We start from the raw sequence: 16,709 nt of genomic DNA, 5'->3' as shown, positions 1-16,709 counted from the left end.
TCCAAAACCTGTGCGACCCCCAACAGCCGACGCCTGCCGGAGGCAGCGCCGCGGTTTCTCCGGGTAGGGGAAAGGGAACCCCAGGGCCCGCTGCAGACAGCCCGGGAAGGGCCTCTCACACGCACAGCCCACCGCTCAGAAACCACAACTCCCCACACCGACCGCACCCCCTCACCAGGCTTCCAAAACTTCACCGGTCCCACGGGCGCCGCCATTTTGGGGTGAGAGGGCAAGCGGAAGCGGCGGCGCCCACGTGACGCGCCGTCCGTTGCCATGGCGACCGGGGCGGCCCCGCCGCTCTCTCCCGGGCCTGAGGCGGCCCCGCCGACCCCCGGGCCCGGCCCGGCGCAGCCGTGCGAGGGGCCTGTGCTGGTGGCGGCGGGCGGGAGAGTCGTCGCTGCCTCCGCTTTTCTGAGGGCTGGCAAGAGGCCCCGGCTGTCCCCGACACAGTAGCTGTCAGAGCTTTGGACATTTCCTTATTTTAATGGCAAAAATAATGCCGAGTGTAAGATCCGTGCTGTTCCTGCTGAGGCCCAGTTGATAAAATAATCTTTAAGTGTGACTGAAACTCACTCTTCCCCTCTGAGCAGAAAGAGTGAAACACAGGTAATGCATGCCCAGGGGACAGGGCTGAGCCCCTCAGGTACTCCTCTTACTAAAATGAAGCGTATAACCTGGGGGACAACCTAGGATTTAACAGGATTGAAAGTTCACGTTCAAAAAGTCCTTGTCGCATTAATTAAGTACAGCTAATCGCTTCCCTTCACCCCAGGAAGGATGCCTCCGCACTGTGCACCACAGCTCTTGCACTTCACACCGGGCAGCTGAAGGACTGGAAAGAACAATTGCAGCGATAGTGCAAAGATTCAGCGGTGCCCCACCGCAGACTCATTACAGGCCATGAAAGTCATTATCGAATCAAATTTAATATAGACTTTGAGTTAATTAAGTATAGGCTGGAGTTAAAAAAAAACAACAAACCACACACAAAAAAACCCACACCCAAAAATCCAACTCACAAAAAACAAACCCAGCTTCTAAAAAGTTTAGTAATGCTGTCAAAAATTCACACTTATGGAAAAAAATAATCTAATCACATTTTATATTCTTATTAATAATTCTCAACCCTCATTAATAACTTGACACACTAGCAGTGTGGTTGACGTGATTAAGACAGAAGCACTTCACACTGCCATACCTCCATGGTTGCTCATTACGCTAAGTCTTTAGGTAACCACGAGAAAAAGAGGTTATTCAGTTATAAGACATTCTTATAATTCTTGATATTTATTTCAATGTACTTTTCAGATTAAGTCTACTCTATCAAAAATAAACACAACTCTTATCACAGTATTTTGTATCATCAATGTATTAGCAACTGTTGAGGAAAAGTCCTACTAAGAGCACACGGAAAGAGCTGCCTATTAATGAGATGAATAACAAAGTTAAAAACTTGTATTTGAGGAAACATATACAGATAATAACAGTGAAAATAAGATTGCACAAACAATATTTTGCAAAGTACAACATTGTATGTTTTTTGTGTTTATGGAAAATATAGTTAAGAATAAAAATACATATTTCAAACTTCTTTACATCTAGATAAAAGTTAGGACTATTAAACTATAAACTATTGAACATTTACAGATTAGGAGAGTCAGAACTATTACATTTCCATGGTTGTAGGCGCACAAGAAAACAGGCACAGATGAGTCCATTACTGCAGTGTCCATAGGGACCATTTCTGTAAGCCCCACATGCCCAGTGTAATGTTGCCCTGCTGATGGTCAGCAGACCCGTATGAAATTCCCCAGCAAAGCTTTAACCTTCCCCCTGGAAGCCGAGAGCCCACAACAAACCTACACACGCACATAACCAAGTTCTTTGCAGTAGCAAAAGCCTCAAGAACGACCTGAGGAACTATGTACCTTTGCTTTCGCCACAGCTGCTGTGGTTGGACAACGAGAGTTTGTGCACCGACAGGCTGCTGGAATTTCAGTGCCTCAATGTACAACTGTTCAGGAGGATAGTTTATTCGTTTGGATTTTTTGGGTTTTTTTCTCCTGAAATGGATGGATTTAAATAAAAAAAATTAGCTTGCATGAAACCTTAAAAAAATGGTTCTACTTCTGACTTTCGTGTTATTGCATGTCTGGTGGAAGTAAGGCTTTGGAGAAGTAGCAGCAGCTTTACAGATTTTAGATCTACTCGACTTTTCCTGTAAGAGCAGACAGCAGTAGCAACCATAAAAAACCCAAAAAATATATACAGTAATGCCAGGAAAATGGTCTCATTTGGCTCTACTACAAACATAGTAGGCTCTTAGGAATACTATCCCTTGCATGCATTTATTGCATGATGTCCAACAATCCAAGTATTCTTACAAAGAAAAGGTCACTTAAAATTCAATCATTGCAAAAGCCTTGTTCACCTGACATGTCAGCTTATTCTGCCTAGCAGCACAGCTTCCTGTAAAGAAAATGTAATGTTTTAGGACTAGTACCATAGTACTGATCAACTAGTTTCTAGATTAGGGTTACTACACTTCAGTCCTGTGTCATCAAACAGTTCACAGAGTTTGTGCAACACAAGACTAAGTGTAGACTGATTTCAGAGCCATACAGCAGTCCTGCTATTCATCTTCAAAGACTTTTAAGCAGTATTATTTTCTACACCTAGATTCCTTAGGAAAAAAGTTCGAGCTACTGAGCTAAGACACTGCTGACCCATCAGCTTCAAACATGTAAGAATTGATTGAAAAATGACAACCTGACAGACTACTAGAAGTCAGTAACAGCTTTCCAGGTATTAGAGGGGTTTTTCTGAAAAACACATATGACCTAGGACAATACCATAACTGTATCTGTTGATCTGCATTACAGTGGTCTTCAGACAAAACCACAATTCCAGTATCACTTTCTCTCAGTTCGAGGTTTGTGTCCCAGCTGCTCTCACAAACACAGCGTGACAATACTGGACGTGATTCCTGAGGTTCTGCTTCTCACTCCACGTGAACATGCAATTCATCTCTCTACGATCCAGTGTGGCCTCATAACTAGCGAGCCATTCCTCTTAGTCAGTGGAGGAGAGGCATGCATCACATTATTTGACATGTAGACTGCCTCCCTGGAGGCATGCAGCCAGCTTCGCTTCCTTTTTAGATTTCCTACAAATGCTCTAAGATACAAAAACTCCATTCTCAGGAAGTTTTCCCTGGTCAAGTCTCTGGAAGCCACTGTTATCCTGACCAGCTGGTCCAACACCTTACTCTTCTTGCAGCTGGATAACTCTCGGAGGTTGATTGGCTTTGACCGCGCATACAGAATCCGAAATTCCAGGTCAAAGTGTGCAACTGCGGGGCCTGACAGGATCAAAATGTTACTGCTGTTCAGCTTCCCATCTGTCCACGTAAAACTAGGAGAGGGAGAATGAGAAAATTCTGAGTTAATTCAAGATAAATAGTAAACAAAGTTTTAACTGAAAATTCTCTTTTGTCACATTTAGTTAAATTGTTCTTATAATCCAAACGATGAGCAGTGTGCTTTTTTTAGGACAAATGTTACATGTAAACCCTGATAAGGAAAGCAGTTTTGCAGCATGGATGGTTTTCCTTTCCACATACAGAAATCATGTTAAGCAACAGAAATAAATTGGCACTTGCCTGTAGGAGCCTGTTGTCACTCTGATGCCATCAATTAACATGAACTTTTCACGGACTTTTCCAACAATTTTGGCACCTGACCTCGTGTAGTATGTGTTCCCAGTGATATTTCGAATTCTCATCAACTGTTAAAGATAAGGCAAGCATCATGTGGATTTCAAAGTTAAATGATTGCATTTAAAGGAGTAACACACAACAGTAACGATCACTGATGAACCAGCAAAGGTTGCTGCGCAGTGGCACAAGATTCACCCTCTAGGAACCAAATGATGATTTTGTCTTGTTTTAGTAGGTAAAGAGGCGGCATTAAGGGACAAACCCATAACCTGGTTGTGCAGAATGTGACTGTAAAAAACTCCAAATCTTGGAGGGACCCGAACTCCACAGACTCCAGAGAACTTGCTTCTCCAAATTCTCAGTGAGCCTGAGCAACTCCAGTCTTGCTTTAGGAACTGGACATTCCTCTTGCATTCCTTGAATATTCAATTAGTATTTGTGCTCAGAAAGCAGCTGCAACATCCACTTATTAAGACTTTAGTTTTTCTATCAATTGTCACCTTATGCAAGAATGGTTAAATCTTCCAAGAAAGAGCTAGAGCTATTTTAAATTGTGGCAGCAGGCATAATAGTTTCTTCTTTTGATAGCTCAAGTTTACGGTCGTACGAGGACCCTCTCCCTCTCCCTATAAGTATGACAAGGCTCACCTTTTCCTGTTCCAGGTCAACTCCCAGATCCTTGCACATTTTGAGAAAGTGGGAAAATGAAGACTGATCTAGAAGGATATATGCTTTAACTTGCCGCTGGCTACAAGCTTCCAAGAGATCTTTGAAGATATCGGTGTCTGTGAAGGAATCCATAACCAGGGCAATCATCTGCAACAAGTTTCAGAAGAAACATTAGGCTGTTTCCACAGCATCCCAAGGGAGATTGCACACGAGGAATTTGACTTTCACAAGACTGCTGAAACATTTAACAGACATAGAAGAGAAGAGAAGGGAAAAAATAAATCTGATTAGAATAAAGTTCCGTGAAGAGAATGGTGTTTTGGTAAAGGTGATTACAGAGTACAGTACACGAAGGGGTACAGGAGGCACAATATACATCGCCCCTTCACTATGATCACTTATGTCCCTCTAAACAGAAAAAAATATATTGAATTTATGAACAGAAATTGTTGTTAAAGATTATTTGCCCCAATCTTGTTGTCGCTTGACTGATTTATAGCAGATAGCATCATTTAAGATTTTTATTATCGCATTGTAGAATTTTTTACTGTAATTTCAGCAGCAGACTTTGAAGCTTCTTTTGCCAGGATCTGTATCTCTTTTGGTTCATTAGGCATGAGCAATCTAGCCCGAAAGCCTAGTATGGAAAGACACTTTTTCTCCATTTAATAATCCAAGTTTATCACTAATTAGCAGCAACAATAACTCCTGCATCTGTTCAGTAGCACATTTCTCATGGTATTTAATTAAGGTTGTACTAAGCCCTTCCCTTTTTTACGACATAACTTCACCTTCAAGAAAAAAATTACAGAAATCTGAGCTTTTTCTCCTTTCCTCCCACCTCCAGAGCCCTGCCAAGACCTACGAAGGCAGGGGGAGACTTGACACCTCTCCAAAAACCTGAGCGAGCTGATAAAAAAAAAGTGTTTTGCATGAGGAAAGACATTTTGCTGTCAGTCTTCTTCAGCTGCATCAGTAACTTTTGGTGTAAGAGGAACGCCGAGTTGATTGTGGAGATGTTTGGGGGTGCTGAGAATATCTCTATTATAAATTTGTCTATTATTTGATCTCTAGTTCCTAGGCAAGAGGTTTATATTTCTGAAAACACTTGTCTTTTCCTCAAAAACACTGCCTGAAGAAAAAGGTGAGCTTGTTTCCAAAACTTAAGTTTTCCGGAGTCTTTCATACTTATCAAATATGAAAAGAAAGAAAAAAACCCCAACAAATTCTCCAGTGTCTGACTGCTCTTTACATCTCACCTCTCTAAGATAAAAATGAGGATTGTCGTCAACTTATTACTCAGATTCTCATGATATTTCACGCCAAGATCTGATTATTCGCCCAAGCTCCTTGAGTCCGTGTGAAGGACCTGCAAGGGCAGTAGCTGGCTCTCAGGGGTGGAAAAACCCCTGAAGGGGGGCGGGGGGGGGGGTCCTCCCTTGAGAGCCAGCTACTGCCCGAACCCCAAGGTTTGATGTATATCTGACATGCATTGTGGAAGCCACGGCTACTTAAAAGACCTGGGAACAGGCGCGTTTCAGACCTATCACTCACAGGTGCCAACTCCCTGAGGGAGCTTAGCCAGGCCCGGATAGCACGGACTCGGTGTTCATCAATATGGGGGGGGGGGAAAGCTTGTAAATAATGAATCTATTAAAAAATAAATATAAAAGACAGTGAAAAGAAAAAAAAATAAAGCAGTAACAAAATAGCATAACAAGCAAACCCGTTTCTTTAAAAGTAAACGACGGGGCGAAGGAGGAGGTGGCTCTCGGGCAGCCGTGCGGGAGCGGGGCGGCCGGCGCGCACTGACCTGCCGTGCGGAGCGGATCTGCCGCCGCACCGCCTCCTTGCAGCCGTAGATGCTCTCCCCGCAGCCGGGCTGGAAATGCGCCTCCACCCGCGTAAGCCCGCGGAAGGCGCCGCTGGCGAAGCCCGGCCAGCCCAGCTCCAGCGCCGGCGGCTCCAGGTCCGAGCGCTCGGGGAAGTAGGTGAGCGAGGAGGCGTCGAGCGAGGCGCCGAGCGAGGGCTCCCCCGCCGGCTCCGGGGCCGCGGCGGGCGGCAGGGCGCCCCGCGCGATGGCCTGCACCTCGGGCTCCGAGAGGAACGGCGGCAGCTGCTCCCGCCGCAGGAAGGCCCGCAGCGCCTCGGGGCCGCCCGCCACCAGCTCCTCCAGCGCCAGCCGCTGCGCCTCGCTGTACGGCCCGGGCGGCCGCGGCGGCCAGCGCCCGGCGCCCTCCTCCAGGCACTGCGACGGGTTGGCCATGGCGCGGTGCGGTGCGGGCCGGCCCGGGGCTGCCCCGCGCTTTTATAGCGGCTCCGCGGGCGGGCCCCACGCGCTGAGGCTCTTCCACGCCTCCCGCCCGGCCCCGGGGGAAGCGGGAAGCAGCGGGCAGCCCCACGGGCCGGGAGCCGCCGGCAGCGGGGAAGGAAAGGGGCGCTGGAGCAAGCGTCGCCCACGGGAGAGGCACGGGTGGCAGAGCCGGCTGGCTTCCCCCCGCCCAGGGAAGCAAACCTCGAATTAAGGAGGGAGAGCAAGGCCAGCCCTCGACCTGCTCCCCAGCCCGGATCAAAAGCTGCTTCTAAGGTTAGAGAGGGCAACCGGCCCTCCCGGGCAGGCGGCTGCAGTTCAGGCCGCTCTGCTTACCCGGAGCAGCAGGGGAAGTGCTGCCTTAGTCACTGAGATTCAAAATCCCAAATAAATAGAAAACAAAGCTCGGTGATGATCAGGTGAAAACCCCCATGACAAGAGGAGTTTATTTGTAAACTGTTTCTTGTTCCTGTAAGAGTACCACACCAGCACAGTGTAATAAAGATTAAAAAGCACATAGAACAAACATGATAATTTTACATATATTCAAGCATTGCTGAACACAAGCTCTTAAAAACAACTTGAAATTGGCTTTGAGGGTGTATCTTGGCTCACTCTCTGCAACCTGCTTCACTCCCAGTGTTCCAGCTCCAGGGATCACGCAAGAAAATATCTCATCTTTTTAAACAAGTGCAGACAGAGCTTTTTTCCTCACCTGCACCACTTTGTACATCTGCCTTACAGCTTTAGGGAGGGAGTGGCTGCTTTGAAATCCAAGCGATAAAAGTAGCTAAGCCTCTTTGTCCGTACAGATTTCAGAGATAGAAATGCCAAAGTTAAAGTGTTACGTTCTACACTTAAGTCACAGCCTTGTTGAGTTTTGGCTATTTTTTTGTTCATTCTCTCATTCATTGCTGTTTATGGGAATATTCAGAACAGCTGAAATGTGCCATCTACTGGACACACTTCCACTTAAATAAGAAAAAAATACATAACCCAGACTCTGATTTGACTTGGCAGAATTCAGAGTACAGTTGGTCCCTGAAGTACTGGGATGCAAATCTAAAGAGTAACAGTACCAGGTCAGATCTCAGAGAATCCACACTCTGCTCAAATAAGTGATCCAGCAAGCACAAACACGCACACAGGACCGCTAAAACATACTCAGGTAATGTCTCTGCAAAGCAACTTAATCTAAGATCCATTTTATAACCAGAGTATTTTCAAAAACTGGAGTGGCATTTAAGCTCCTCAATCCAAGTTAGTAGTGGATAAAGGATAAACAGAGCAGGAAACACAGAATATTGGAGATAGTACAGTTTGGTTTTTTTTTTCCCCCCTTTTAAGAGTAGAAAAAAAATAACATCTTTAAAACTTACTTGTACAATAATATTAACAAACATAACCAATAACATTTTGTAGTGCATTTGTCAGTTTACTTTTGCCATGTGCCCTCAGTGGTTGTCTCACCTCTAAGGAAGCTCTTTACAGGTCTCTTAAGGGAAGCAAAATGGTTCAGACATTCCTAGACAGAGCCAGAACTGGAAGCTCCTTTTACACTGCTAAGACTAAAAGTCTTAATTTTGTGCAACAAGTTACACAAGAGACAAAGTTCTCTGAAGTCATCCTAAAAGAGAAATACAACAGGTATGCTGCAGCAAGACACTGAACTCCAGATATCGCCTCATCTGCCACTCAAGAGCAAAAACCCAACACCTCAGCAATACATTCCTGTTAATATTGTTACAGGTCCAATACATCTAGGTTTTAGTTCCTAATACTAGAAATATTTACATCAGGATTGTACCTAAAATTGGGCACAGCTATCTTGGAGGGCTAAGTTGCTACTTCCTAGTCTTGGTTTTAAAAAGATGCTCTTCTGAGGATGTGTAGATACATACATACATAATGTGTGTGTACCTACACAAAGGCATGAAAGGACAAACAAACTGAAGAGCTAGTTAGCTCAGTCCATTTCAGAAGGCTTAAATAATGGAAAAAGGATACAGTTGAAGATAAGAACCTGCAACTGCTCCAACAGACCCTTCACAACTTTAGTGAAAGGGTAACATATAGATCTCTGAAGTCAGACTTAGAATAAAATTAGCCTTATGGCTCTTTTTATAAAAAGTTGTTTCCCCTCATGCCAAAAGAAAGTAGAAATAAAAGACAATATATAAAAAAGTATACCTTGATGTAAGCTAAATCTCCAAAGCCAGTCTGACTCAGATTTTTCCAAGTTTACATAAATTAAAGCCAGAGCATCAGCAATCCTAAAAAGCAGTAATAAGTTTACTTTTCAGGTTAAACATCCAGAATTAAAATAAACCTTCACCACTAATGCATTTAAGAGGAACATGCAAGTAGTTACAGTATAAATAACCCCCCCCCTTTTTTTTATTGCTTAAATTGCATAGTATAAAACAAAGTGCTGGAGAGCGATGTACACGTGTATTAAAAAAGTAAAAGTGCTGGAAGGAAGTGAAAGAATCAGCAGGTACGAAGTGACTGCAATTTGAGACTGGAGCTTTTGTGTTCTGCATTCAGTGCAGTAATCATTTATTCAGAGAAAAGAGCGAAACGTCCCGGAGGCTGCGCAGGCTGGCGCTGATGTCACGCCTCTGTTTTAGATTGCATCTTCCAGTGTATTGGGTCATGTAGTTTTCAGGCACACGTCCCCTCCGGGATAAGATATCCACCATGTGGCTAAGCTTCGACCTGATAGTGGAGTAGTGGAATTGCCTCTCTTTATGCAGTTTTTGGAAATATTCTGCCCTGTGACTGCTAGAATATTCAAAGGACCGGAGAGAAGATATTGAGCCAGTAGAGCTTGTAAGAGAGCACTGGGACGATGATGAAGACAGCGATCGCAGACTAGAACTTGATACAGCCTTTCCAGACAAAGAAGATCCTTCCTTTGACAGCTTTCTGTGAAGCAGGGGTGTTTCTGTGTACTCATCTTCCTTTGTCTGTGTCACTGCAGTCTTCAGCAAAACCGAAGTCTGAGTGCCTGTCATTCTAGCGGCGACAGAAGTCTGAGTGCCAGTTTCTGCCGTTACAACGTTGGTCTGCATGGCAGCATTACACATGGTCACTACAGGCTTCTCTTCCCACGGGCCAGTTTGAGTCGATGCACTTCTCCGTTCCACTACGGCCTCTTGATCGCTGAACCACTCCTCTTCACAGAGGCAAGAACGCCCCAGGTTACAAGGTTTGCCTCCAGGAGTATCTTCAGCCAGATCCAGTTCTTTCAACAATTTCTTTGGAGTACTGGACAACCTGGCAAATTCTGCTCTCAAGTTGCCTTCCACAGTATATTCTTTAGGGGACTCTATTCTGTTTGCTAGGTGATCAAATATCCCACTGTTCCTGCAGCTGGACAGCCACTTCGGGCTGATGGGCATCGACTGGGCGTAAAGAATCCTAAACTGGAGGTCAAAATGTTCAACCACTTGACCTGACAATAGCAGCAAGTTACTGCTGTTCAGCTTCCCGTCAGACCACGTGAAACTGTTGAAAACCAACCAAGATTCACAGTTAATTTCCAGTGCTTTTCAACATGTACAGTTACAGATTGCAAGACTCAGTTTAGAGGTGCTGTGCATAAGGAAGGTATAAAGTCAAGACTATTCACACACTCCTCTTCAGGAAGAACTCTATTTAGCCATGGCCAAGTGCTTTGCTAGCCACAAGTTGTGTAAACCAGTTTTCCAAAGCTGTTTCCAGCTTTGTGTTAGTCCCATTTAGACTCAGCTAGTCCACTTGCCATTGGCATTCATTAACACTAGGCAAACAGCCAAGTTAATACATCCTTCTCACAGAAACTCCCCCTTCCTACAGCTTCATCAGGCACTAGCAGACCCCAATACTTGCCTGTAGGAGCCTGTTGTCACTCTAATGCCATCAATTAACATGAACTTCTCGTGGACTTTCCCAACAATTTTGGCACCCGACCTCATGTAGTACGTGTTCCCAGTGAGAGTTCGAACTCTCATCAGCTGTTGCAGAAAAGAAGGGAAAAAGTAACATCAGATAGAAGTTAACTGCCAAAACCTGTTGATTAGCAATTCTACCTAAAAGCAGCTATGCACACTATGGAAGATAGGAATGAAGTGAACTTCCTTAACATTGTCTGCATGTGAGTGTTATTAGTTACCCGGTGCTAAATTTCCGTTAAATTAGGAGAGTCCACAGAGAGAACAGCCAGATCTAATTAATTACTGCCCACAAAGCTAGGAGTGCTTCCCTGGCCGGAGGAACATTCACTGGGGTGAACAGAAGTCTGTGCAAGCTGCAACACAGTCATGTCAGTATATATTCAGAGGAATTAAGTAAATCACTTGGGTCACATCATCCAGAGCCTTTTAAAAGAAAGCAACTATGTATTAGGACAGAAATGAGATGTTACCAGAGCTATACCACGCTCAGGCTTCCTGTGTTTCTGTTTTCCTTAGCAAGCAGATCCTTCAGCCAAAGAATAAAGCTACTTAGATCTTACAAAATTAAATGCTTGAAAATTGTTGCTGCCTCAGGACAGGGATCACAGCGCACACTCCACCCAGCACACCAGGGAGTTGCACAGCAGGGCTGTAGCTCCTATGTACAGGTAGCATAGGGTAGGAGAAGTGCTTTTTCTGCATGGTTTTTGCTGAGTTTGTGAGTAGTTTCAGATGTTGGATTAGAGGTAGCACTGAAACCATGAGGTATTGAGCCTTGATCTTCAGGAGCTGAGAAACATTTCAGAAAATCCCTTTTTATATCAGTTATCAAACTGACAGGATGCTTTAGTCTTTCAAGGGTGTCTGATGTGTTATAGAAGGGTATCTCTGATATCCATAACCATAAACTCTATCACCAAAAATAAAACCAAACCACACCCACCCAGTTTAGTACTTACGCTTTCCTGCTCAGGGCAAACTCCCAAATTCTTGCACATTTCCAAGAAATGGGGTAGAAAGTCCTGGTCAAGGAGGATATAGACAGGGACTTTGCGGTTGTTATAAGCGTCCTGAAGGTCACCGAAGATATCGATATCTGTGAAGGAATCCATCACAAGGGCAATCACCTGCCAAAAAAAAAAAAGTGACATTTGTTTAAGAGCTTTATTTTCCACAAGTCCAGATCACTACCTCCCCCAGCCATTTCTCCAGCTGCTCTCATCAAGGCCAGATGCACATTTCTTTGACCTGCTGTGCAGGCTCTGGTGAGTTATAGAAGGTTTCTATATTCCTGCAACGTTTCTGTAAATTCACTGTGCCCTGGAGTACAAAGCATAACCCTGAAGAGGTTTTTCCCTCACATCTGCTGCTGCTTTTGTACACTTTCACAGCCTGTTTTCCTACATAATCTCCTGGTATTTGGCCTTTTGGTAACAATGGGGAAGCTATTGCAGCAGAATCGGGAATGCAGAGAAGCCACCTCCACTCACATTCTCCCAGCGTGGCATACCTGCTGCAGATTGCCACTGCCCGCAGGAGAATTAGCTCGAATGGCCTCCTCACTGTCACAGCTGAACATCTTGGTTTCTCTTTGTGTGGTAGGAAGGGAATGGTCTCCCTATATAAGTTACCAAGAGATAAACTAGTTCTGTGACAATATACAAACTGAAATCACTATTTCCTGGCTCTTACCATCTGGTATTCTGAGTTTCCAGCCCGTACTTTCACAAGAAATCCTTCCACTCACTCAACAGTTCTTTACAGAAGGCAAGTGCTAAGATGTGAAGATTTCTCTCAGTGGGCTGAAGACAAGATGACAGTCCTACACTTATGAACGATCCCCCCAGGTAATTCAGAGCTGCATCGCACACCGTTTCAGTGCTAGAATTCCCACCCTTCAAAACCAAGAACATACATCCATGTGGGGACACAAAGGCTTAAAGGATTTGGCTTTCTGACTTACATTTCTATTCTCTTTCTCTTAGACCAGCATCAGATTATACAACTGCTGCAGGCATCTGCTCTTATCCAATAGATAAGTACCCACACCTTGCTCCGACATGCCCAAGGTGTATATGAGTGCGACACAGCTGCTCTGTGTGTGGCATTGCCTGTCCTCAGAGAAAACATTTCCCACAAGAACAGGCTAAGCTTTGTATTCCCACCAGCTCCTTAAGGGATTGGTTCCATACAGATGAGTTTTTAGGTATAACATACACAGGCATGTTGGTATTTCTAGATAAAGTTAGCTTATGCTTGTGCTTCTTATGTGTCTCCTTGTGCTTTTCTCCATCCTATCACCTGTTGAAGTGTCAAAGGAAGGTATAGAAAAATAAGATGCTTTTGCCAAGACCAGATGAATAAGAAAATAAACCCCAAAACCAGAATAATTCACACTAAACCACTTGGAAAAACACTGGTGCCTTCAAATGATTACTCAATTAGCAGCACATTTGAGTGCTAATCCCAGAATTAGCAGCTGAAAAAGAAATACACTTTTACTCAAAATGATTAAAAGTACAGTTATGTTTAGAAGAGAAAGAGAAAGCCCTTTTCTCTACACTCATCCCTTCAGGACAGCGGAGGCAAGATAGCAGCAGTGTCCCCTTTAGTCACATAAACTAACCGCATTTGAGTGAGCTGAGAAGAAACTCTACAGCATCTGAAGTTTTCCCATTCCTCACATTAACCCAAAGAACTCAGACATGATTGAGCAACATCACACAGTATCTGATATTCAGTAAATTATAGGGGGTCAGGATTTCTCTCCATTCTGTGTCCACAAAAACACTCCCCAGATCAGGCACGTACACGGCAGCGGCAGGAACAGCTTGCCTGGCTCTTGGCTCGCTGCGAGGGAAGGCGTTTGGCAGGATGCTAAAAGCAAAACGTTACGAACAAGTACAGCTTTTTGGAGGAACAGATGTTTTCATGGAGTTTACCCAAGTCACCAGACTGTGCTCATCTACCCAGTAAGGATCCTTTGAGAACAGAGCTTGGTTTGTGACCGTTGCTGGCAGGAAGCCCATCCTTCATGCCATCCTTACACATGCCCTAAGCTTCTGCCCTCAGAAGTGGGCAGGGACTGAGCTCAGTTGCTGATTTAGGGTGTGCCATGTGCGAGCACAAGTCACACACTTGTTACAACACAGGGGTTGCTTCACCTGGCACCTGAAGAGGAAGCTATACATTTAAATTTTAGCTAAGCCAATTGAATGGCTGCTAAGGAGAAGGGTGGTTCCCTCCTGGGGATTACAGTCAAAGGCTGTGAACTCAGGTAACATAGCGAGGTACAGAGAACAGTTAGAAGTTCCTGTGCCCTGGGATTTTTAAGCCATGCTCTGCATCAGATCAAAACCATCCTCTCCTGTAGGAGGGAAGTCCTGCTAAGAGCAGGTCTGCACATTTACTTGAAGGCAATTAATGAGATGAAGAAGGGAAGAGGTGATGAAGGGAAATTATTTTATAAGAAAGGCCTTTTTTGTGTCTTATCCTTTATGGATAGTAGGAGGTTTCCACACGTGAATCTGGCTTGCGGAGCACATCAGTGAGGAACCTGGAATAGGAAACCTTCCACTCTGAGTAACAGCAAAATCACCTGGAAACCACCGGGTGGTTTGGCCACAACAGCAGCGGTTCTGCACGCAGCACCGGGACAGGGAACTGCTGGCCCACCGCCCCCGGAGCAGCGTAACAGGGAAAGTGGGATTTAATGGGTGCAGCATATAGATGTATGCTGTCGGGACGAGTACCGCTCGTTGTGTATTTACGAGTTGTCCTCCTAACGAGGCTTTCTCTGCTCGACGGGGTTTTGAAGCCACACGGCCTTGCTTACTATCAGATGAAAGAGATGCTCATTGAGTCCGTTGCCGATTTTTGCTCCGGTTCGCTATCCCGCTCGAGAAGGGCCCCGGGCAGGGCGCTGCCGGCAGAGCCCACACCCCGGGACCCCCGGGCGCTCCCCGCCGCCGCGCACTGACCTGCCGTGCGGAGCGGATCTGCCGCCGCACCGCCTCCTTGCAGCCGTAGATGCTCTCCCCGCAGCCGGGCTGGAAATGCGCCTCCACCCGCGTAAGCCCGCGGAAGGCGCCGCTGGCGAAGCCCGGCCAGCCCAGCTCCAGCGCCGGCGGCTCCAGGTCCGAGCGCTCGGGGAAGTAGGTGAGCGAGGAGGCGTCGAGCGAGGCGCCGAGCGAGGGCTCCCCCGCCGGCTCCGGGGCCGCGGCGGGCGGCAGGGCGCCCCGCGCGATGGCCTGCACCTCGGGCTCCGAGAGGAACGGCGGCAGCTGCTCCCGCCGCAGGAAGGCCCGCAGCGCCTCGGGGCCGCCCGCCACCAGCTCCTCCAGCGCCAGCCGCTGCGCCTCGCTGTACGGCCCGGGCGGCCGCGGCGGCCAGCGCCCGGCGCCCTCCTCCAGGCACTGCGACGGGTTGGCCATGGCGCGGTGCGGTGCGGGCCGGCCCGGGGCTGCCCCGCGCTTTTATAGCGGCTTTGAATCCAAACAGCGCCGCGCCGCCGCCGCCAGTGGGGGAACCGCGCCCCGCCCCGCGGCCCGGTTGGCTGAGGCGGAGGCGGCCCCGCCGCCTGGCCGGGCCCGCTTCAGCTGGGGCGGGCCCAAGGGGAGAAGCGGGGCCGGTTAAGCCGTTCTCTGCAGCGCTGGGGCCCGGTGCCGCGCAGCCCTGTTAGTGCCCGGCGCTGGAGGCCGCAGGCCCCGGCTACCCCCCTCCTCAGGACGCGGAGGTCCCCCGGCTGAGGCGGCCCTTCCACTGGTGGCCTCTATGCCGAACCCCTCCGTGCGGCTTCAAGGCCTGACACGGACGCGGCCTATGGCCGCCCCTGACTGCAGCACGGCCCCGTTCCTCTCAGCCGCCACGTCCCGCCGTACCCTCGGGCCGGGACAGTGAGTGGGCATCCGCCATGCCCTGCATCACCCGCCATGAGAAGGACCCTCTTAATGAAGCGCGTTAATGAATGCTGGGCCTAATGCCTGGGCCATGACGAAATCCAGGAAAGGCAGTTAGTTTTGGCCTTCTTTCTTGTCCCCATCACGAATTACTGCTACCTGCTGAAAAATAAAGTTACACCTACCCGCTGCCCAGATTTACTCTTCAAGACAACTCCTGGCTGTACTTGGAGTTGAGGGAGAGGCACAGACATTTAGGCAGAGCCCTGAAACGTAAAGCGATTAAATAGAACTCAGTGGCATTTTTGTATTATTAAAAGAAATTTAATATAATTTTTAAATTAAAAAATTCAATCTATTAAAGACACTGAGTCAGGTGCTAATACTGTCAGACATACTCTTTTGGCATGAGTTTTACATACAATTTAAGATTTTATGCGTTGCTTCAACATGTTAAGAAACCATCTTTTCATACTTACAGTAGCAATAAAGTCAATTCCGTACAATATCAAATATCCTTTTTTTAAAAAAAGTTTTAAATATATTAGACTCTGATTGCCAAAATGCCATTTTATACACAAAGCTGCTAATACAATATACAGTTCTTACATTATTTTTTTTTCCACATAAAATACATCTCATCAAGTTTTATTTGTACATCATTTACTACTGATGGATGGAATTAGGAGTTATTGCAGAAGGCTTGCAATCATTTGTTACTATCCTGTACACGCAGTAGTCGCACCGAGCTGTACCGGGCTTACTGACACTCCTGTCCTCCACTGTCCCGCTGCAATCTATAGGCTGAAGATGTCGAGGTGGCAATACTAAGGCTGCATCTGCACTGTTTCAAAGCCCGTGTCTCCCCTCCAGCTGCGGGTGGAGATAATTGCATTGTCGTAGGTTTGGGAACAGGTATGTTGAGCACAGTCTCCTCTACTACAGCTTCCGCCGTTGAAATATAGCAAAATATTCTAGGTCATAATTGTGCCACGGCAGATGTTGCCTGAAGAACCCAGTGGTACTTGAATTTTGTGGGGGAACTGAGAAGTCTATTACCAGTTTGGCCAACGTGAAAACAGCAGAAGAAAGTCAAAGAACAAGCAGGGGCAACAAATTCTGTTGTACAGCCACAGGCAAAACAAAACAATGTAAATATTCAGCTGTCTTCTGTA

The 16,709-nt window shown here is 46.5% G+C and overlaps 3 protein-coding genes across 4 annotated transcripts in view; all 3 read right to left on the bottom strand.

Moving 5' to 3' along the window:
* DHX35 (DEAH-box helicase 35) overlaps window positions 1-330 on the bottom strand; it is a 35,253-nt gene extending 34,923 nt beyond the window's left edge. For both annotated transcript variants that reach the window (XM_075768430.1, XM_075768429.1), the window contains exon 1: window positions 176-330. In XM_075768430.1, coding sequence (XP_075624545.1) covers window positions 176-275 — 100 coding nt within the window. In that variant the 5' untranslated portion in view covers window positions 276-330. The remainder of the gene's footprint in view (window positions 1-175) is intronic.
* Window positions 331-1,437: 1,107 nt separating this feature from the next.
* On the bottom strand, window positions 1,438-6,720 carry LOC142604129 (protein FAM83D-A-like). The gene is made up of 4 exons (XM_075768654.1): window positions 6,201-6,720; window positions 4,367-4,534; window positions 3,662-3,786; window positions 1,438-3,414 (listed from the first exon to the last, which is right to left on the bottom strand). Exons 1-4 carry the CDS (start codon window positions 6,651-6,653, stop codon window positions 3,024-3,026), a joined length of 1,137 nt encoding a protein of 378 aa, XP_075624769.1. The 5' UTR covers window positions 6,654-6,720; the 3' UTR covers window positions 1,438-3,023.
* A 416-nt stretch (window positions 6,721-7,136) lies between these two features.
* On the bottom strand, window positions 7,137-15,115 carry LOC104631020 (protein FAM83D). Its single transcript, XM_075768520.1, has 4 exons — window positions 14,617-15,115; window positions 11,596-11,763; window positions 10,572-10,696; window positions 7,137-10,208 (listed from the first exon to the last, which is right to left on the bottom strand). The coding sequence occupies exons 1-4, from the start codon at window positions 15,067-15,069 to the stop codon at window positions 9,254-9,256; spliced, it is 1,701 nt and encodes a 566-aa protein (XP_075624635.1). The 5' UTR covers window positions 15,070-15,115; the 3' UTR covers window positions 7,137-9,253.
* Window positions 15,116-16,709: the final 1,594 nt, after the last annotated feature.

This window comes from Balearica regulorum, chromosome 16 (genome assembly GCF_011004875.1).
Source record: "Balearica regulorum gibbericeps isolate bBalReg1 chromosome 16, bBalReg1.pri, whole genome shotgun sequence".
Taxonomy (NCBI): Eukaryota; Metazoa; Chordata; class Aves; order Gruiformes; family Gruidae; genus Balearica; species Balearica regulorum.
This window is presented reverse-complemented; position numbering and strand designations above follow the sequence as displayed.